General features: G+C 51.9%; 1 protein-coding gene across 2 annotated transcripts in view; it reads left to right on the top strand.

Annotated features, from left to right (window-relative positions):
- The window catches only part of FAM120A (family with sequence similarity 120 member A), a 97,442-nt gene that overhangs the window by 41,137 nt on the left and 33,717 nt on the right, over positions 1-22,588 (top strand). For both annotated transcript variants that reach the window (XM_040449583.1, XM_040449582.1), the window contains exons 6-10: positions 8,533-8,630; positions 8,857-9,137; positions 17,761-17,848; positions 19,741-19,968; positions 22,233-22,407. In XM_040449583.1, coding sequence (XP_040305517.1) covers positions 8,533-8,630; positions 8,857-9,137; positions 17,761-17,848; positions 19,741-19,968; positions 22,233-22,407 — 870 coding nt within the window. The remainder of the gene's footprint in view (positions 1-8,532; positions 8,631-8,856; positions 9,138-17,760; positions 17,849-19,740; positions 19,969-22,232; positions 22,408-22,588) is intronic.

Below are 22,588 nucleotides of genomic sequence, written 5' to 3'. Positions count from 1 at the left end.
TTGTCAGAAACACGGTATTGGGACCGGGGACCTAGAGATGGTTATGTTTTGTGCTTTCCGCCCCAGCACACGGTGCCTGCCACGTCCACCAGAGTCCCCAGTCTGAATGTAGGCACACGTAAGACATGTCAGAATGGAGTTGGCAGCAGCGTGTGTGGTTCCTGGATGAACCATACTCCTTAGACCCTGGCTGTGCTTCAGAATCATTGCTGGAATTTTTGAAAAAAAAACGACAGAGCTGCTAGAGGCCCACCCACCTCAGGTCTGTGAATGGAGATGTTGTAGGCTCTAGCGATCCTGGTGTGTTTGTTCAGAGCTATGTGAGTGAAACCGAGGCCCGGTGAGTCTGAAGATACATGTGTGTTGTCTTCCTGGCCTCCCCCGTGAAACGTCGATGAGCTCCTGCTGCACATTCTTCAGAACCGCCGAGGTCTGGAGCACCGACAGCACCACGTGCTGGTGAGGAGGCAGCGCGGCAGGAGCGCCCGGTCACAGCTGCCGGGAACGCAGACCGGCCACCGTGGACGACCACGTGATGGTTTCTTGGGAAACTGCTCATCCTCTTACCATAAGGTTCCAGCAGTCACGCTCTTTGGTATTTACCCAGAGGAATTAAAAGCTTATGTCCACACAGAACTCTGCACACGATGTATACAGCAGCTGCACTCACAATGCCATGACTTGGAAGTAGCCAAGGTGTCCTTCAGCAGGTCAACGAGTAAATAAATGGTAGGCCCTCCAGGCAATGGAATGTTCTTCAGTGCAAAAGAAAACGGGTTATCAAGTCATAGAGAGACGTGGGTGAACCTTGATTGCATTCACGAAGTGAAAGAAGCTGATCTGAAAAGGATTCCACCTGTGTGACATTCTGGAAAAGGCAGAACTGTGGAGACAGTAAAAAGTCCATGGAGGGATGAACAGGGGGATGATAGGATTTTAGAGCAGTGAGACTATCATGTGTGACATTGTAAGGGTGGATGCATGTCCGTGTACGTTTGTCCAGCCCATAGAATGAACACGTAGAGGGAACCCTAACGTAAAATGTGGGCTCTAGTCAATAAGCACTATGTGTCAAAATGGGGTCATCCGTGATGACTGCTGTGTCACACTGACTAGCAGGGTGTATGGTGTGTTTCTTCCCTGAGTTTTCCTTACACTTAAAGCTGCTAAAAAAATAATGTCTTTTAATTGAGAAAAATCTCCTTGATGCGTCTGGCCCATGCCAGCACTTGCCGGGTGCTGGGCAGCGTGGCCGCGCGGGCATGCGGTCCGGGCCCTTCCTTGCACGAGTGAGATGCGGCTCCCATGGCATGTGAGCAGGTGGTTCAGACTGAACTGATGCTGATGAAGTCAGGCCCTGTTCTGCTTGTGGAACTAGTGTTTGAGCTGAGGTTTGAAAGTAGAGTAGGAGTTGAGCATGGTGATAATGGGGAGGAAGTCTCTTCCCTCAGAGGAGATGGAGGAGATGCGTGTGCGCCGGCCCTGAGGTGGTGTGCAAGGAGCCCAGGTGGCGGCGAGGGGAGGAGACGGCAGGGGCAGGGGTGCAGTTGGGTCCCAGCATGGCCCAGGCTTTAGACTTACCGTAGGGGCCGTGAAAGAGGGAACGGGTTGTTACAAGTTGCTTTGTAACTGTCACACACCCGTGTGTGTGTGTGTGTACAGGTGTGTGTGTGCAGTCAAAACCAACTTCAGGGGAATGTTCCCGACAGCCCCTCCCCATCTCCCCATCAGGTTCCCTGCCCACCAGCTCTCCTAATTTTCTATCAGTGGTTCCCTTTGCTTTATCGTGTGTACCCCGAGTGCTAAGTGGAGATGTGGAAGAAGGCAGGCTTCCCTGGGGGGCTCCGTGGATGGAGTGGCCCGGGTCAGGGAGCACAGGTGGAGCCAGGAGTAAGGTCGGCTCGTAGGAGATGGGAGCAGTGTGGCAGGAACTTGTGTGGTCGGAGGTGAGGAGGAGGCTCCCGGGGCTCCCCCAGGTGTGTGTGGCCCTCAGCAGGGTGCAGAGGAGAAACAGGCTGCTACCACCCTGAGGGGCGTGGAAGAGGGTGGGGTAGGCGGCGGGAGCGGCCCACCCCCCCAGGCCTAGTGAAGGGTAGGGCTCGGAATGGGAGCGGATCGAGTGGGCTTGCACTGTCAGAAGTGGGGGTCTCGTGGCACCTGGTGCATGCGTGGGGGCTGGGCAGGGAAGTCGGGGATCTCAGAGGGCTTCGCAAGTCACCGGCCCCAGAGCCTACAGGCCAGGGGAGCCTGCCGGAGCAGGACTGTGCCGGCCTGTCAGAGGCGGTCTCCCGGGGCTGTGCCGGGACGGGAGCTGCCACCAGGAAGCCGAGACCTCTGGGTGCCCACGTCCTTGCCGGCCTCCTTCCACCAGACCGGCCGCAGGCTGTTGATGGCCGGTGATGGGTCTGCAGGAGAGCATACCTGCCTGCTGTCTCACCTGGGAGGAGGGGGACTTGCTGTTGGCGTCTGGGGGCCGGGGCTCGAGAAGGTGCGTGTGCAAATGTGAGGGAGACGAGGGCTGGTCGGTGACGTCATCAGACTGTCCCATCAAGTGGCGCCGGGCTTTCTGTGTTAACAGTCTCTTTGTAAATACAGCTCTACCTCCACACAACATACCTCCCAACACGTCGGGGCAGGGTCAGCAGATGTCACCCCAGAAACGGAGACACTGTGAGTAAAAGGATGTGGTCGCCACAGGACTTCAGCTGATAAGACAGGTCCATCTCTAGGAAAGCAGGGTCTCCCAGGCATGACCACACAGATGCAACGGTCACGCGACCTGCTAGGAGTAGAGAGTGATGGCATCTTCACCTGCGCCAGTGGAGCGAGTGCGAGTGAGGAGCCCACGCTGCCCCGTTCTGCCCTGTCCGATGCCACCTTGGCTGGCCTGCCACTGCGCTCACCCCTGGGCCTCGGGGCCATGCGGGACGGCCCTACACGCTATACACGACCTGCCTGCTGCCAGTTGGCGGTGCGTGGCTCAGGCCCATCGCCCCAGTCACCATATGGAGGTCTGCCTTGGTCCCGCGGGGCAGGTGCTGCGCCGTCCTGGCTGCTGCCTGTGCATGTCCCCTGGAGCACTTCCAGCGTTGTGCTATCGTAACGATCGCTTTTTAGCATCCCCAGATGTTCCACACTGTACTGTTGCTCTACTTTACTAGTAAGTTTTTGAAATTTGGCATTTAAAAAAAATTTACGTGATAGTCATATAGTTCTTACTAAAGCCACCATTCCTGTGGTTTTTCCTTAAGCTTTTTTGTTACGGAAAGACTTTAAATGTGACAGTAATACAGAGGGCAGTGTCATGAGCAGCTGTGTGCCCACTGAACGGCTTTAACAGATGATAAAGTTTGTTTCACATCTTTCTTTAAAGAAATACATTATTAGGCTTTTCTGGAAGTCACATCTATCTACCTCAAGCAGGTTTTTATATTTTCCTGCCTCATACATATGGAGTAACAAATGGCGGTGTTAATCTGTAATTAAATGCCGTATTGTACGTGTCATTCTGCCCTTGCTATTTTTGGTGGTGTGTCCATGTTCATCTCTTTCTGTTTTTATCTTTTAAAAGCCGATGTGCATGTATTAACGTCAAGCCCCCAGGGGTCTGACAGCGTATCCTGCCGCAGAGAACCGTGGTGTCTCGTGTGGAACAGAAGGTCTGCTTACTCTTCCTCCCTTTCGAGTCTTGAGCATCGTCCTCAGACTCACAGTCTTTTCCCAGGACCTTTCATTCAGATTTTTGTGAGTTTATTTTAGTCCATGTGCTATGAAGTGATACAGGCCATCTGGTCTCATGTCTTTTTGAAAGGTCATTTTTTTAAAAAACCTGAAAACCAGTCATTTTTTAGGAACAGAAACCGCATCTGCCTTTAGCAGCCACTCGGCAAGGTGTCTGGGAGGTGGACCCGCTCGCCGTGGGGTCTCCTGGTGGCTTCTCAGGGCGCGGTGACAGGAGGGCACGGCCTGTCCAGTCCGCAGTGGACAGAGACTGGCTTGTTCCGTCGGGCTCACACAGCCACGTGGATGGTGTGCCTTCCTGCCCCCGTCTCCATCGGCCCACATGCACGGCGTTCTTTGCTGCGGGGCGCTGCCATTCCCGCTCAGAGGGAGAGGGCCAGGGGCTAGACAGATTTGGATATGACTCAGGACACGTCCATCACTCGTGAGACCCCTGCTCTTGAAGACTCGGGCACCGTGTGAGCTTTGGCAGTGCTGCACCCCGTGAGGTCCACGTGTGCTGCCCAGACTCGGCAGTGGTGGAGGTGCTGGGTGAGCACCCTGCTGGCTCCTGGCCCTGGGAGCTCTGTGCCCACAGTGCCGTGGTCAGGAAGGCAGCCCTTATCCTGGGGAACTGCTCGCGTTCCTGGAGTTTGGGGCTCCTGCTGGCCCGAGTGGCTTCCTCGGGGTCCCTGGGTCTTTCGGGTGCCCGCTTGCTTTTATTAGCAGAGCTGTGTGGAGCCTGCTTCTCTCCGGGTGACAGCCTCTGGCTCCTCTTGGGAAGGCCTTGCCTGGTGTCAGCTGCCCCAGCCGCCCTGAGCTCTGGGAGCTGGTGCTTCTGGAAACTGACAGCGTTCAGCCCCTCCCGCCTCTGCCTTCATGCCAGTCTTTGGCCCATGGGGCCTGCCTTCCAGAGGTTACTCATCTGGAAGAGGATGGAAATAAGTTACACAAAATTCTCCTTCATGTGGCTTTATGTCTTAACTTCTGTAGAATGTCACTATTGAGTAAATACATCCCTTTGAATACAGTTAATGGCGTTGGGAAATTTGACCTTTTTTGTAGGTCTTGAAACCTAGTATTGGTGATAGGGAACATACTGACTTACTCTTTGAATCTGAATTTTCAAATCTGTGTTTTTTATGCCACACCTGAAAATCGTGCATCGTGCTCATCGGCATTAGAGAATTTAAAAATTCGTTACTTTGTCACTCTTGTTGGTTTTGGCTAGCGTGGCTTCTCTGTGGTAACGTGCCTGGTGGTCAAGTCCGTGCTGGCTGGCTGGGCTAGCTGGTTCCCGGCAGAGCCTCCCGGTCGACACCATTCCTTCCAAGATGTGTGTGGTCTTTAGAGGCCGCTGGGTGGTGGGGGGGGGGGGGGTTGCTGGCAGCATGTCATCCCGGGTGGCTCCCATGGCACGCTGTCCGGCCGCTGTGTGTGTTTTCCTCATCGTTCGCAAAGAAGTCTCTAAACATTGTTTTCATCATGAGAACATTTTTCATTCGGCGACTAAATGCCTTTTTCACGTGCCTCTCTCAGTCTGTGTAGTCTGCTAACAACAGCTTCTCTTGATAGAGCGTCTGTGACAGGAGAACAAGGACCCCCATGTGTAGCCGGGGTCAGTCCTGAGAGGTGTCCTTGTCACGCAGCACAGTGCCCCGCTTAGTGGTGCGAGGACACTGAGAGCCAGAACTGGTGCACAGGGAGGCATGCCGCGCGCAGAGGCAGGCCTGGCTTATCGGGCAGTTCTCCAGCCTTCAGAGAAGTGTAGACAGGTTAATTCACTTACTAGACTGGGTTCTGAGAGATTAGTAGCTCACTTTGCAGGTTCTCAAAGGTTTATTGGAAGTCAGTGACTTCAGTATGATTTTAGAAAATGTTCTTTCTTTGGAAATCTTTGTTCTTAAGTTATGGTTTGCTTTTAGGGAAAGTCTGTGCTTTTCAGGAAGTTTGTAGCGCATGATGGTCAAAATTTTAGGGAAACAAAAGGGTCCCCTTCCCTTGAATGCTGCTGTGTATTGGCATGGCCGATGTTCCGTGTGCTTTCTCAGAAGTTTCGTGGAGCAGGTCAGCCACAGGAGGCAGTAAATTGCACTTCTCACGGTGATTTGGGGTGTAGTGTTAGAGCTTGAATGGAGTTCATAGTGTTCTTTGCAACCGAATTTGGCCACAATTCAGAATCGCCTGAGAAGGGACTTAACCAGTTATAGCATCGTGAGTCTCAGACTTTGAGGCTCTAATCTCCTGGGTCGGAACTGTTTGATCAGAAGTGTCTCCTCGTATGTTTGCATGTGCATATGTGTATGTGGGGTGAATATGTGTGTATATGAGGGAACATGCACGTGCATGTGTGTGTATTTGGGGTGAGCGCGTGTACATGTCTGTGCAGCGAATGTGTGTGTGTGCATGCATGTGGGATGTGTGTATGGGTGAGGGTGCATGTATTTGTGATGAACACGTGCATGTATGTAGGGTGAGTGCGTATACGTGTGCGGTGAATGTGCATATGTATATGCACGTGTGGTGGACGTGTGTGTGTGAGTGCATGCACATGTATATAGGGTAAGGGCATTTGTGTGTGGTGAATGTGAGCGTGTGCATGTGAGTGTATGTGAAGTGAGTGAATGTGCATGTGTTTGCATTGAACGTGTGTGTGTATGTGGGGAGCGTGAGTGTATGTGTGGTGAATGTGTGTGCCTGTGCCTAAGTGTGTGTGTGGCAAAAATGTGTGCACGTGCACATGTGTGTGTGGTGAGTGTGTGTGTGGTGTTGGTGTGCATGCATATTGAGTGTACTGTGGTGTGTTGAGTGTGTGTGGTGAGTGTGCTATATGTGTGGTAAGTGTGAGTGCAGGTGCATGTTTTGGTGAGTGCTGTGTGGTGGGTGTGAGCACATGTGGTGAATGTGTGTTTGGTGAGTGAGTGCATGTGGGGAGTGTGAGTGTGGTTGTGTGCGTGTGGTGAGTGCATGTGTGTGAGTGTGCTGTGTGGTGAGTGTGTGTGTGGTGAATGCAAGTGCATGTGTGTGATGAGTGTGCTATGTGATGAATGTGGTGAATGTGTGTGTGGTGTCAGTGCATGTGTGGGGAGTTTGTGAGTGGTGACCATGCATGTTGTGTGTGTGTGTGTGTGTGTGTGTGTGTGTGTGTGTGTGTGGTGAGTGTGCTGTGTATGTGAGTGCGTATGTGTGGCGTGTGAGTGTGCATGGTGAGTGCATGTGTGGTGAGTACATGTGTGTGGTACAAGTGTGTGTGTGGTGAATGTGTGTGTGTGGTGTGTGGTGACCACATGTGGTGTGTGTGTGTGTGTGGCAAGTGTGCGTGTGTGGTGAGTGTGTGAGTGATATGCACATGTGCCAGCACCATCACTCTCAGCTAGTTGCCCTGCAGTTGTGGAAGTGACATCTCGAGCTTCCCTCCCAGCAGGCCGTGGGCTAGGCACTCGGAGATGGGCCCTCGCATTGGACCGTGACCGTGGCCTCTGGGTGCGTGGGTACCGTGGGGGGGAGAAGTTAGTCACCGTCCGGTGCTGCCTGGACCGGGTGGCTCTGGGAGCTCCGGTTAGGCACTGGGGGGAGTTCAGAGAATGGGAGGGAGGGTTTGGGTTTAGGGATGCTCGTTCGTTCTTATATTTATTTAAACGTGTCTCGGAGAGTTGGCGGGGCGGGGGGGCAGGGAGAGGTATGGTTTGTGGGCTGCTGGTTTTCCTGGTGTTGCCCAGATTCTGAAGTTGGAGGAACTCTCTACCTGGTAAAGGATGTTGGCGTCCAGGGGTCTCTAGGCTTGGTTTTGTTGGGTTTCCAAACAAAGCTTAAGGAGGAGACGGTGTAGCCTCAGGGCCCCGTGTCTGCTGTCTGTCCCCACTGTTTGGGCTGTGGGGACACTCAGGGCTCAGGTGCCTGAGGCCTGACTTCATAGGCACCCCATCCCTGGCTTGTGCGGGGGAGCAGAGCCTTGAAGGGTGTCCTTCTCATTTTTATTACATTGCTAAGTAGTTTATGGTATTTGGAAGTGTTCTGATGCTGAGGCCACGGGCCCCGTCAACACACATTGGTCACCACGTGTCATGCTGGCCGATGGTGCCCTCTCAGACTCCGGGAGACCGAGGTCGTGGGCATGCAGGTGTGCAGGCCCGCGGGCCCAGCTGATCATCCTGCCTCCCGTCTGATGTGGGGCCTGGTCCTGCGTGTGTCCACAGCCATGTCTCCGCACGCTTGTTCTCGGGGCTGTGCTGGCACGGTCAGCACGAGGGGTGGCAGAGTGAGTGCGGCATCCGTAGGACAGGTGTATAAAGTCACGTTCTGAGAGCACAGATCCCAAGTTCGGTCCATGATGTATGTGAAGCGTGTGGCCTGGTTGTGGTTTTGCCTAATGGCCGCAAACTAAGTATAGAGGCAGCACCTGCCACATTTCACCGTTTGTATCAAGAAGCTTGTCAATAGCTGAAAACTGAATTTTAGTCTCAATAGGAAGATTCCATTGCCTCACAGACATGAGGGGAAGGGTCTGTCCCCACTGTGTCCCTTCGGAGCCTGTAGTCTTAGGGCTTTGAGAAGCCGGCAAGGGGCGGAGGGAGGGTGGTCCGGATGCCTGCAAGTTAAAATCCTAGCTTCAGTCTGTAATGTTGATCACCGTAAAATTAACTGTGTTTTAATGTTAAACATGAATTTCCAAAGGTGTTTGGGAAGTGGGATCAGTGTTGTGTTATCCCGAGGAGGGACAGGGCAGATGGGGACATGTGCTTGCCACTCTGGTGTCCTGAGCTCGTGCTCTGCTAACAGCTGCGTCGTTTTCTTTCCTTGTCGACGGAACAGCCAGACCAAATCCGTTCGGAATGCCTGGGATAGTGCCACCGTATGTCCCCCCCCAGATGCTCAACATTCCGCAGACCTCTCTGCAAGCAAAGCCTGTGGTGAGTCCTCCCCCCACCCCCCACTTCCTGCTCCCAACCTGCCTGCCTTGGGGGCTGCTGCCCTTGGAAGCTGCACAGACATCCGATTTTCGCGAAAACTAAGATCATTTCTGAAGCTGTCAAGCTGCTCTGTGGAGCAAGTGCCAGTGTTCGTTGAATTAAAGCTTAGCCAAGACCAGGCAGTGCTGACCGGAGTGCGCGTGTCACCTCTGCCCCTCTCTTTCAGGCCCCGCAGGTGCCCAGCCCGGGTGCCGCGGGCCAGGGTCCACACCCGTACAGCCTCGCTGAGCCGGCCCTCACGTTGGAAACGAGTGGGAAGAGTCTGACCGAGCACAGCACCTACAGCAACATTCCTCACGAAGGAAAGCATACCCCGCTGTATGAACGGTCGTCCCCGATCCACCCAGCTCCAGGCGGCAGCCCCAACCACGTGGATTCAGCCTACTTTCCAGGGTCTTCTACGTCATCGTCTTCCGACAACGATGAAGGCAGTGGAGCGGCTGCAAAGTGAGTGGGTTGTGGAGCAGCTGTGGCTTCCCCGGGGTCGGTTGGCCGTGTCAGGCGCATCAGGCAACCTGGGCTCTGGGGCGGTCGAGAGCTGAGCACGGAGGCGTGGGGGTGTTGTTTGTTGCAGGAAGGCGATGTCACTGTGCACGGGTTGGGCTTCTTGGACATGGGCGAGGGGCAGTCAGACGCTTCCTTGAGGCTTCACAGGCTGGAAGTCTGTGCTCGTCGGCCGCGGCCTCGGGCCACTCCTCTGCTGCAGTGGAGGTTTAGGAAAATTGGTTCGTGTGACCCCTTAGACGTGGTGAAGTTATCTGGTAAAGTGCTGCTGACTCTTCCTGTCCCCTGGCCTGGGGGACCCCAGTCTCACCCCCGAGAAGCATTTTAAGTTAGACGCTGGTGGCTTCTAGTCTTCGCTCCTGGATTGAGGGGACCTTGAATTTCCTTCCCTCCTGAATTGAATCTAGCAATTCAGATCTCAGTAGCTCGTAGACGATTCCTTAAATCATGCTGTTCACCTGTCTGGAACCAGAGACAGCTGCAGTCAATGTTGGAGTCATTGCTGGAGGGGCGTTTTTTTTTTTTTTTTTCTTAAGTTTATTTTTGAGAGAGAGAGAGTGAGAATGAGAGCAAGTGGGGGAAGGGGCAGAGAGAGAGGGAGATAGAGCATCTCTAGCAGGCTCTGCACTGTCACCACAGAGTCACATGTGGGGCTCAATCCCACAACTCTGGGATCCTGACCCGAGCTGAAATCGGGAGTTAGATGTTAAACTGACTGAGCCACCCAGGCTCCCCAGTAGAGAGGAGTGTTTTAAATGTGTGTCCCCGAGTAAATGAATTTTTAAATACGTAACTTGTTAGAGTCTGATCAAGAAAGTTTTCAGTGCACTATCTTCCTTCTCTTCCTAAAAACTCTTGAGTTTTAAGAAACCTGACTCACAAACAAGGAAGAAAAGGGGAAAGGAAAGGAAAGGAAGGCCTTTTTTATTTCTTCATCTCCTCTTCTTCACTGCACTCTGGCTCATGGCTGGACATCCAGGGCCCCTTGGCCCTCCATCCATGGAGATGGTTTCTCGTCTTCTGCAAATTCGCACTAGGCATGAAGGCTGAGGCTAGACGTCCCCTCTCTTGTTCTTTCCTCCATCTGTAGAGTGGATGCAAGTGTCCCCTGACCTCAGGCAGGAGTTACCGAGGGCTTTGCTGCCATGCAGGGGCCGTGTGCTCCGTGGAGCAGTGGTGCGTAAGTCCATGCGGTTCTGAAATCCCGATGTGAAGTATTAAGCTGGACTTTGCATTCATTTTTCCCAGTTAACTTTCTGGAAAGGGCGTATAGTGGAGACTGAGTGTGTCTGGGCCGGGGCCTGGGATCATGTGTGTGCAAGTGAGAACAGCTGGTCGAGTCTCAGAAGCCCTTCTGCACTGAAATTCTAAGGCACTGAGTTCTCTGTTAATAACTGGTACAGATTTGGTCTAGTGAGAGACATGCTTTCTAGATGGCTGGGAGCAAGGCCCAAAGCAGGAGGGTGTGTGCCTGGGCCACCTGCGGGGTCCCCCACAAGTGTGGCCAGCCGCCTCATGGGGCTGGGAGGTGAGGGGGATACTTGCTGGAGGGCCCTCAGCTCTACCCTGACTGTGTCACTTGTCTGGCCCTGCCCTGTGCTTTCACGGTGCTCTTTGGGGGAGCTGCTAGAAGGGGGCTTCGTGTGTGGGGCAAGCGTCCTCAGCCTCAAATGCAGACATTGGGAGGCCTTGTCGGCCTGTCACACTTTAGTTTTCTTGAATCTGCTTCGCCTCCCCGTTTATCGTGATCAGCAGACATGTTAAAACAGAGAGGAGGAGGGAGGGAGAGGAGGGGGATGGCAGTTGTGCCCGAGGCTTTGGGGCCAGACGCCAGGCAGAGCAGGACCTGGGTCAGCCCTCACAAACGTCCCTGGCCCGCATTCCTGGTCTCCAGCATGAGCTCTCCAGCCTGAGCGTGTTGTGTGTTGTGTGCACTGGCCACGAGCACAATAGGGTGTCTCTGTTCTGGCTCAAAATCTTGGTAGGAGTGGGAGCTCGTGACTTGCTTTGGTTTGGACTTGAATTGGGACCTCTGGACTTGGATCTGTTGTTGGGATGGTCTTCAGGGAAGGAAGTACATTAAGCCAAGGGACTCTGAGCACTTGCTATGCGACGGGAACATGGCAGCTGTTGGCATGTTTCTAATGGATGGTGCTGATAGGTGACAGGGACCACTACTGAACAAAAGCGAATCGACCTGTCCCCTCCCCCAAAGCATGCTACAAATGAAAAAGACAAGTATTTCAAGTAGCAAAGAATATAACATGCAGTTCACAGAAGAAACACAGATGATCAGGAAGCATAAAAGATGTTCACCCTCACCAAAGAAGAAAAAAAAGGAATGTTAAAACATAACGAGGTACCTTTTTGTGTAACCTATAAAGTTAGCAAACATTTATTTTGAAAGATAAAGTTCAGGGGATACAAGGCTTCGGCAGACGGAGAGGCTCTCCTGGCATGTCCGAGGGGCACAGCTCCCTGCCACGAGGAGGACATGAGGTGCGCCATGAGCACTGCAGGTGGGTGCGCTCACGGCCACCGCTCAGGTTCATACGGTGGCACATGAACCACACATGCTCGGCAGGCCCGCCCCTTATCCCCCTGCTTGCATACCTCGGTGGCAATCTTGGCCCTGGAGGCGGAGGGGCCGTTGTTGTCACAGGTGCCTGCAGAGCCCCAGGCCAAGGGGAATTGGGCATCCTTAGTAGGCATGGCTGCCGCCCAGGCTGTGCTGGCTCTCTCACTGTGGCCCTGTTTCTGTCGGAGGACAGAGGCATCTGAGGATTATTTTCTTTCTTTTTTTTTTAATTTTTATTTAAAAAAAATTTTTTTTTAACATTTATTTATTTTTGAGAGACAGAGCATGAGCAGGGGAGGGGCAGAGAGAGGGAGACACAGAATCCGAAGCAGGCTCTAGGCTCCGAGCTGTCAGCACAGAGCCCGATGTGGGGCTCCAACCCACAAACGCGAGTTCATGACCTGAGCCTAAGTGAGACGCTTAACCGACTGAGCCACCCAGGCACCCCCCCCGAAGATTATTTTCAAGTGACGAAAAGAAATATTCTGCTTTCTAACTCCATGTTTTTTCTCCTGTTATATTGGAGTGTCATTAGCACGTACTTCTTGCTCTATTCTCGGTTAAGTCTTTGTGAAACGAAAACTAAGGCACTTGTCTCTTCCTGGCCTTTGTCAAATCTTTGTAGTCTTCTTTTGGTAGAATTAAAAAGTATGATGGAATCCTTGTGGAGGTGTTTGTCTTATATTATTTTCACATATTCATTGGCTTTTAGACACTGAATCTGTTCTGAGTTTGCTAATTTAAAGTTTTTAGTTCTTTGTTCTATATGTTTTTCTAAGAAATACGGAAATCTCTGTACAAAGTCAGAAAACTGAGACGTTAGAAAATACAGTACAGGAAGTCTAGAGACACAGGTGTTTTCACAGACAGGTGAACACACAGGTACCTTGTTTTTCACTGCGTGTCCTAACGTGCCTTTCTACTCATGGGGTCTGATCTTAGGGTCAGCAGCTTGCCTTCTTTCTTACACGTGGTATGCTTCCGTAATAGTGTGTTCATGATCGTGTGTGGAGATGGGAGTGTGCGTGTGTGCACTGTGCATCGCTTCAATGTTTGGCTGTGATTACTGACATCTTGAAATGGATGTTTGAAAGTCCTGTTAGGAGAGAACATGAATATAACATCTCTGTGCTCTGTGGCGTTGTTTGTATGGATTGCTGTTTCGTGTTCCTGTGCACGTGGGTGTTGGTATGGGGTCAAGGTGGCATCTGTCAGATAAGATTTGCCGGCCCCTGTGAGTCCTGTGGGATCAGATCTGGGCTGTGGAAGGTCCCTGTCGGTGCCGAGGGCCTGCACCCCACTGTGGGGACACGGTGCTGTGGGGACCCAGGCCCCAGCCTCCTGTGGCTGGTCGCGCCAGGTTTTGGTGGCCTCGTGGTTGTGTGGCCTGGAACTCACTGGGCCAGGCGTGGATGGAAAGCGTCTAGCTTGTTTGTGAATTGAATCAGCTGATGAGTAACCACAGTAAGTGATAGGTAGCATCACTATTTTTTCGGAACGCCAATTCCATTTTAATGTGAAACACCTCAAGAATTTCATTCTGTGCCGTTGACCTAGTGGCCCAGGAAACGTGCTTCCTCTGCCAGGTGGTAGTGATGTTAGGCTGCTTGTCTCCTATTCTTCGTCCTCTCAGGTTCCTTTCCCAAAGAAACGTGTGGTTCACAGAGCTACATCTTACCCTGACTGATCTCCCCCAGCCCCCGACAGGCTCAGCACAGCTGCAGCCTTTTCTGTCCAGATTCTTACCCTCTTTATGTGCTAGACTAGGGCAGCATACCTTGTGTATCCTCATAAAAACAATTCTGAGTCACTTTTATGTGTTGGTCAGGTGTAATCCCGGAGACGGGTGTCTTCACGTGTCCTGGCCGTGCTCTGACATGTATGGGTGTTTTGTGTTGAGCTCGTCCGCCTGTGTTAGGGGTTTGAACCCTCCCTCGATGGCAGAGAGTCCTGAGGAGTCCTGGCAGTTGCATGAGAGGCACACATGGACGTCCCATCTGACTGTTGGGTAGGAATTGGAGCATCACTTTCCGTGTTCCCAACTTCGTGTGTGACAACCTGAACGTGTGACATTAGCTTAAATCAGGGCACTAGGAGAATGTCCTTGCAGGGGTGTTGGGGGTGTGACTCGTGGTCCCCCATCCCGGCGCCCAGTCCCCCGTGCTCTGTGGTGGGAGTCTCAGGCCTCCTCAGGGCTCTGCGGGGCTAGGGGTGGGAACAGGTGCGCGTCCAGGCCCCTTCTGTCCCAAGCTGGGGAGCACACAGAAATGAAGATGTGTGCATGCCCGTTGCAGGCTGGCCACACTTGGTCACCACATCTGTGACCTCGTGCATACACTGGATATTTCTACTAGGAGTTTGGTCTTTTATCTTTCTTTCCTGTTTTGTTGCCTCCCTTCTGGTTTTATTTGCCTTCGCTCCTTCATTCCTGTTGACAAGTCACTCAGCTCGTGGTCAGTGCCCCTTCGGGCAGCCTGCACCCACGTGGTGGTGACGTGAGTGAGAAGTCAGCGTGTGGGCCAGACGCTTTCACCTCCGGTGCACGCAGGCACCAGCACCGCGCCAACGAGACCCACAGGCAGGAGGGTCAGGTTTGCTGTCTCCCCCATGTTCAGTGAAGGATGACCCCAGGTGTCCTGCTGCAAAACGAGGCCCGCAGAGCCCGGTGATGTGTGCTGGCCTCTGTCCTCACCACTGTTCTGGGTGTGCTGATGGCCTGCTGCGACCCAGTCTGTGTACAGTCCTTTGGGATGGCCTCATCCCGTAGCGGCACAGGGTCACTGGAGGGATGGCGGGCTGTGGTTGCCTCCAGTCACTGTTGCCGTGCTGCACATGGGTCCTTTCCCTTCCCTCTGAGCCTGACTCCTGTCAGCAGAATTCAGTGTGAGCTTGCAGGCTTCCTGTGGCCTGTGTGGGTCCCAGCAGGTCTCTCCCAAGGCATGGCTGGTGACAGGTCGCCTTTCTGAGCAGTTGTGGAGAGTGAAGCCAAAATGTGTGTTCTTCGAGGCAAGGCGTCTGTCATATACCCAGTAGCTTGTTTCAAGTTGTAAAGTGACAGAGTCATCCTAGTGAGATGTTCTGGACTTTAGAGAAACTGCCTTTTGACAAGATGCTTTTCAGGCAGAATTTTAGATTTTATAGTATGGTTATTAGGAGGCCATGTGATTATCTAGATTAGGACATTACTTTTAGTTTGGCAGTGACCTATAAACAGTAACACTGGTAGTATATGTAAATGTAGGTTCTGTGTGATCTTCGGTGGGATAAGCTTTCCACTTCGGTAGCAAGTAGGGCATGGCCGCCCTGCCCCGCCCCGTGCTTGCCGGCGTGGGGCCCATCGTGAGGGTCGCGTGCTTACGGGGCTGTATGTTTGTCGAGGCTCTGTGTTGAGCTTCGTGTGGTATGGAGAAGTCAGGCTTATGCCGTCTCCGCCGTATACCTTCTGGCTGTGGTTCCGTGATTCCTTCTTTCAGCCATTGGCTACCTGCTTGGCGGTGGCGTGAGTGCTTATCCTCACGGCGTGTGTAATCTAGTGATGGAAATGGGCGACAGTGCAGTGCCAGTGTGACACACGCCGTGAGGGACATGGCCGTGAGAATAGCAGACGGGCTGGGTAGGGACGCCTGCAATGAGGGGACGTTGCCGCCAAGGCCTGAAAGATGAGGCGTCATAAATAAAAAACTCTTCTGTCGTGAAGAGAGGGGCTGGAAGTCCCGACAGAGTGCGGGGTCCCTCTGCCTCGCCAAGAGCCTGTAGGACACAGGACTTCCTGGAAGTCTATAAGAAGAACATGGTGCACTTGCCGCGATGAAGGAGGAAGTGTGTGGACTATCTGTGCAGGCGGCCCCAAGAGAAGATGTCACATGTGGAGAGGTGCCCGTCTCCATCTTCATCAGGGAAGTGCAGACCACCAGACCATGCTGGGGGTCACCGCACCCCAAGAACGACTGCCAGGGGAGCCACAGAAGACTGGGCGCATTCAGGGCGGTAGCTGGACCAGAGCCCCAGCGGCAGTGTGCTGTCCCGGGGGCTCATCTAGCAGGGATGCTGGGTCCAGGCCTCTTGACGCGGGTGGCGGGTTTCCAGGGCACTCAGAGCCTGGGAAAGCCCGAGTGTGCTGTGAGAAGTCTCGTAACCCTTACCCTTGGGAAGGGGTCTGGAGCGGGGTGAGGGGCAGCCTCCGGCGGGTCAGCCATGCCTCAGTTTGGTGACTTGCATGCGTGCTCAGTTTGTGGACATCCGCTGAGCTGTGCCCTTATAACTGGTGCATGTTTTTATAGGTATATCCTACTTCCAGTGTCTAGAATTGTGAACGATAGATGTTATGTTTCTTTATAAAACCTGTAAGTATCTGAGTAATTTGTTCTAAAGTTTCACTAGATAAATGTCACTGACTTTTTAGCGAAAAAGTACGTAAGCATCTCTATTTATGCCACATTTTGGATCACTGCAGTGCCGCTAACCTTTCCTTCCCAGTGCTGGAATGCTCCTGCTGGACGCAGCACAGCTGACAGCTTGTGCGCCGAGCCCTGCTCCAGGCCCCCTGCCCCCACAGTTGGTGCCTTGTTCTTGACTTTAAACAGAATGATCTTGGCATGATCGTTGTGCTCCTGGAATACTCACGTTCAGTTTGGTGGCTCCTCATCGCAAAGGATCCTTCTAGTCTTGCAAAGCTGTGGCCTCAGAGGGTACAGATGACTCGGACCGAGCACTGGTCGCCCTGAGTCCTTGCAGAGGACCAGGAACTGGACGCCGGGCAGCTGTGCAGTGTCCCTTCACATGGCTGGGACCGAGGAGCCGGATCGGGCTCTGAGAGGTGCCGCATGGGGACTCTTGTTTACTGTGGGCGCCTGCTCCTCCTCTCTCCTTCTTTTTGCTGTTTGTTTGGTTTGGTTTGGTTTATTTTATTTTATTTTATTTTTTTTTTTTTTAGTAGCAGAACTGACATGAAGTCTGTTGGAAGATGGGAGAATTAGTGGGTCTTAAAAAAAATCTGTCACTTGAGTCTGTTAGGAGGCAGGTCCAATAAATTGCGCTCTTCCCTGGCCTGCCCTGTGGCCAGCACTGATTTCAGAAGCTGGTTTGGGCGCGGGCCCTGTGGGGAGGGATGGGGGGAGGAGCCCTGCCAGGAGGCAAGGGAGGCCCATCTGCGGGGAGATCCTGTCCGTTCCCCGAGCCCGTGGTGAGCTTCCGTTTATGTTGTGGTCTGCGGTCTACAGATGAGCAAAAACGTTTATGAAATAATGCCATGTGTACCACGTTTACTGCATTCTGTTCCATTTCAGTGTTTATAAAATGCTGGTTGAACTCTTCTGGAGATACTAATGGGTCACAACCTACAGTTTTTAAAAAAATGCCGATTGGAATACCTCAATCTGGCCTGTGAGATGCTCAGTGCTCTTCCCGCTGTCCCTTTCCACACCCTGATTTTTCCTGCTTTCCAGTGGAAGCTGTCCCCCAAATCCCATTCTGCCGCCCACTCTCTGAGCGCACTCCCTCTCCTGGGCCACGTCCCTGCGCTCCCAGGGCCTCTCAGAGAACAGGCCGGGCGCCCCGTGTCTGGTTCCAGCACGTGATACGTTACACATATTTATGAATGATGAGGAATATCCGAGCCAGGTAACATTTAATCCTCCTCTGCCTGATATCTCTCAGTGGAGTGTGATTGTTTTATCCTGTTTCTCCAAGACGACTGAACTCCTTGGAGGCAGGGCTGTGCTGCCCGCTCTGTGGCCCACCCTGTCATCTTTGAGGCGGGTGCTGAGGTTGGGTTAGGTGCTCTGTGTTTCCTCTTCCAGGGAGTGGCTGTTGCTGCCCAACCGAGTAGGCCGAAAGCACCCCCAGCGTAGGGCTGTTTCCGGAGGTGGTTTGTTGGGGGAGGCGAGGTCAGTAAAGCTGAGGTGTCGCTGAGTCTGTGGGCTCCACATGGGCTACTGTGGTGGAAGGCCCATGCCATTCAGTAACCATGTTCCTTTTGTTTATGTTCAGCCATATCAGCGGGAACAAAATTGGCTGGGAGAAGACGGGAAACCACTCAGAGCCGCAAGCACGGGGAGACCCAGGAGACCAAACAAAGGTAGTGGGTTGGCATTTATTCCTTCATGTTCTGACTCTTTGAGCCTGTGATGTTAGGAATTGGTTTAAAGCAGAGTACTCTCTCTTTTAAAGCATGTTATGAGTAAGAGACACTGGCATGGGGGTGTCACACATTTTGGGGATGGGAGGGGAAGGGGTCACATTGGTGAGGGGGTCACAGACATGGGGGTGGGGGTCACAGATGTCTGTGCAGGGGAGGAGGTCACAGACATTGGTATGGGGGAAGGGGTCGCAGATGTCAGTGTGTGGGGGGGTTGGGGTCACCAACATGGTGGGGAGGGGTTCATAGAGGTTGGTGTGAGGGACAGGGTCATAGATGTGAGGGGAGGGGGTCACAGAGATAGGGAAGGGGAACGGGGGGCATCCTACTGTCTCACGGGGCGGGTTGAGGGCCTGGTGGAAATCCTCCCATCTGCTGGCACATGCTTTTGTCAAGACCCAAAGGCTTGCAGAGTCCTCGCCTCCTGCAGGGTTTTGTGGGGATTAAATGAGAAATCACTTGGGATGTGCACATTAAAGATGAAAATAAAGTAAATTCCATTCCCCCTTTGGTCTGCCTCTGCCTGTTGCTAGTGATTTCTAGAAATACCTTTAACTACAGTCACGTCTGTTCCCACATGCGGTCACTTAGGATGTGCCCATCTCTAGCAGGAGAGGACTTGTTTTCTGCACAAGGTGACACAATGTAGGAAATTCATTTAAGACTCTGAAATACTCTCACTTTTGAAGGGTTATCCTATCAATAAGCAACAGAAATGCTTGCTGGATGATGGTTTTTAGCAAAGCACCTTCCAAAATTTTTAGCTATTATTGTGTCTATATTCTGAATGGAGAGTATAGAAAACACTTATGAGTTATCCTTGAGTTTTTTTTAAGACCAGTTTTGGTACTTTGTGTTTTAAAGGATAAAGTTAAGCACTTCTATACCATTGTAAAGAATAACGTTTTGTATCAAAACAGAGAAATGTGTATTCCTTAGATTGGCACAGAGTCAAGCAATATGCAATTATTATTTCCAGCATTTATCATGAGAAAGAATAACTCCGTTTATTGTGCAAATAATAATTGGTCTCAGCAAACAGTTTGGACTTGGCTACAGTTTATAAAGACAACAGGAAGGGTGTCCCTTTGCCCTCCATGTCCTTAGCTGCTGCCTGCCACCCTACATCCCTGAGTCCCCCACTCACTCTTTCCTGTGCAGCTTGCACACATTCTGTTTTGGCGGTTGGTTGTTACCGAGTGGGTGTTTTTTCATAGTGTTTTACTGTGTACATATTTCTGTCATGTAGGTCTGACTCCTCAGTTTTAATGAAATTAGCTTGTTTTTTGCTTTAATTTTTGGTAAATGGTTTCCTGTGCGTACTTAATTTGGGGCTCTGTAATGACAGAAGAGAATGCCCAAGTTAGGGTTTCTGTTTATTCTCCCACTGCCGGCCGTGGTGGTGAGGAGTAGGTGTGAGCCCCTGTTGTGTGCACTGCTGGGCAGGGACACAGCCTTTCCTGGCACCCCCTTTGTCATCTGGGCAGAGGACCTTGCCTTCTTGGCACTAGGCAGGGTCTCCACGGAACTTGAATCACATGGATGGGCCACATGGGCCACACGGAGCAGGTGGGACAGGGTGGCTTCCCAGGGGTCAGCAACCACAGAATGCCACTTCCCCCCTCGGGGGCCCTGGGGACTAGTCATGTGAAGGGGGTCACCCAGCAGAAGGTGCACACCCCCCCCCCCCCCCCCCCCCCCGGGCTCAGGGGGCAGCTCCCATCCCTGTCTTTGGGGAGTGGTCCTTTGCACAGGGGCACGGTGAAAGAAGGGAAAACATGAGCTGACTTGTTCCCCCCCCAATCCCCCTTCCCCTGCCTGTGGCTCTGCAGACAGAAGGCTCGTCTACGGCCTCCTCGGGCAGCCAGCTCGCTGAAGGGAAGGGGAGTCAGATGGGCACTGTGCAGCCGATCCCGTGCCTGCTGTCCATGCCCACACGGAACCACATGGACATCACCACACCGCCCCTGCCCCCGGTGGCGCCTGAGGTCCTGAGAGTGGCAGAGCATCGGCACAAGAAGGGGCTGATGTACCCCTACATCTTCCACGTCCTGACCAAGGTACGACGGGTGTTTTCTGTCTTACCAGGCAGGTATCTGAAATGAAATGCATTTCTGCTTCCCAAACCTGGAAAGGGCGGAAATGTGTACCAGCAAATGCAGTCGGAGAACTTGGGAAAATCTTACTTTCCCTTCCATCTGGTATAAAATACTTTTGAAACTTCAAATTAATGGCACATCGTGTTATTTTCTGACTTGTAAATTTATTTCTAATTTCAACATTTCTTGCACCGTGTTGATGCTCTAATGTTAGGTTTAATTTGATGTCACATACAAGACCTGTTCTGTCATGTGTCCTGGAAGTGCCCCTCTGGAGTGGCCGCTGGAGGGCTTGCTTGTCGAGTGCAGCTTCTATGGCACTGAACAGAAAATCCGGTACGGGATTGTGTAACACGTTAGCGGTCAGAAAATGCAGTTTTCTGTTTACACGGTGTCATAATTCCACTTGAGTAACGTCTTAACAAATGTATGCTTAAATATACATCCAGCGTGGCATTGGTTTTGAATCCTGGTGTCTTGAATGGATCTATGTGTCCATTTAAATTTTCTCAGTGATTTGTAGTCTTTATGTTGGTGTTTATAACCCTAGACCCACAATTTAACATGTAACCTTGGTGACCAGATTTTTCATGTAAAATTGGTTTATTGCTATCCTGTACTTTTAACACCTTTTCATCGGTGTCTCTACCACCACAGATCATCAGATGTTTTTCTCCCTGTTTTGCAATCCATCTGTGGTTTGTAAAGCGGGGTCTGTAAGTGCAGAAGCCCCCTGCCCCACAGCAGTTGGACGTGGCTGCGACCGTTAACCGGCCGACCCGAGTGTCGCTCGCTTGTATCAGTCAAAGGGCACCACAGTAACTCAGCTCCTTTCATTTATTTTTAAATTACGGTTGCCTCCAAGTCTCACGTACTATTTGCTATGGGTCTGCACGTATGCTTTCGCTTTTCAGATTATGGTTGTGAAGTAAACAGTTTATTTTTCAGGGGCAACGCATATTATAAGGGTAAGTGGAAAGTTCCTCTCGCGGGAGAAGGACTTGTTGAGTTTAAAGGGGCCCGGGTTTCGGGGGAAATCGCGCCCTGTGCCGTGGGGTTGTGTGGGCTGTGAGGTCCCGGACCCCTGTGCCTCTGCCCTGCCCGCTGTGGTCTGATTGGGGACGGTCTGAGTGACAGGTGGCCTGTCCTCTTCCACCACTCACTGATCTATCTCAAGGGCAAATAGTAATAAAGTGACTGTAGTTGACAAAAGTAAACAACTATCTTTTCAGATTTAAAAATGCCACCTAAAAATTTTCTGTATGTTAGGGAAAGCTTAGACTGTCAGGCACGCCGTTTCCTGCAAGCTGCGTGGCTCTGGTATTAAATTTTCAGGCCAAGATGTCCTCAGTGGGCGAGGCTTCACGCTCACGCAGGCAGCCAGCTGAGCCAGGGGCCTGGAGAGAGTGCCCACCACACAGCGGTGCCGGCTTCGTGAGGATAGGGAGAGACCAATTTTGAAATTAAATTTATGTGAACAAAGAGCAAATACTATGGAATTCTTGAAAGATACGTTATCGATAAATTTAACAGCCATTAGAGGTCATATGGACGTTCTGACATTAGGAATACAACTGAGTAAAACTCCTGCCGGATCTCTTGATGTGTGTTGACTCCCTAGCACATCTGAGACAGACGGGGCCACAGAGGTCCTGCCCCCACGAAGGTGTGGGCCACATGGCCCCTCGTCTTGTGCCGAGGCCGGCCACGTGCCAAAGCCTCGCAAATCAGACAGCACTGAAGAGAGTGCCCACAGGGGGACCGTGCTTGCACGTGGCCGTGTTTTACGGAAGCGCTTAGTGAAGACAATTTGACCATTTTGTTTTCAGGATACTCATTTCTTGGATTGTACATAGGCTATTAAAAACTACGAATTTCATGACTCATAGTAAAGTTTGCAAGTTCTCAGCATTTTCTATTCTATTTGTTGTCTGCTGTTATCTGTCTAGATGGTTTCAAAGACTTGGGGATCGTCTGTGGTTTCTTATGCTTTGGTTCCAGATTCAGGATGAAACCACATAGATTTTATTTTGACTCTCTGAGCATATGTTTTGACAACTGCTAATGAACTCCCTAAACATCCTGCTGCACACAAGTGGTTAAGCATTGATGTGGAATGGAATTGCAATGTCGTTAACTGGAGATAATACAGTATATTTCTGTGAGTTTGTTGTGAATTCAACATGAAAAATGTGCAATATTATTCTGCTTTCTTCCATGCAAAGGGTGAAATCAAAATTGCTGTTTCTATTGAAGATGAAGCCAGCAAAGACCTGCCTCCCGCCGCCCTGCTCTATAGGCCAGTTCGCCAGTATGTTTACGGAGTGCTGTTTAGCTTGGCAGAAAGCAGAAAGAAAACTGAGAGACTTGCTTTTAGAAAGAACAGACTTCCACCAGAATGTATGTACTGTGAAATCCATTGTTTGTTTTCCTCGGTACCTCGTAATCTCTTGTGCATTTTCTAAAGCCTTAGAGGATTGTGACTGAGTTCGCCCTGAGCGTCCCCACGTGAGACGGTGGGCTTCACGGGGCCCTTCGGAGAGGAGGACAGGCCCCGGGCTGTTTTCCTCAGTAACATTCC

This window comes from Herpailurus yagouaroundi, unplaced genomic scaffold, assembly GCF_014898765.1.
Source record: "Herpailurus yagouaroundi ecotype Mexico unplaced genomic scaffold, PumYag 199, whole genome shotgun sequence".
Classification (NCBI taxonomy): Eukaryota; Metazoa; Chordata; class Mammalia; order Carnivora; family Felidae; genus Herpailurus; species Herpailurus yagouaroundi.
This window is presented reverse-complemented; position numbering and strand designations above follow the sequence as displayed.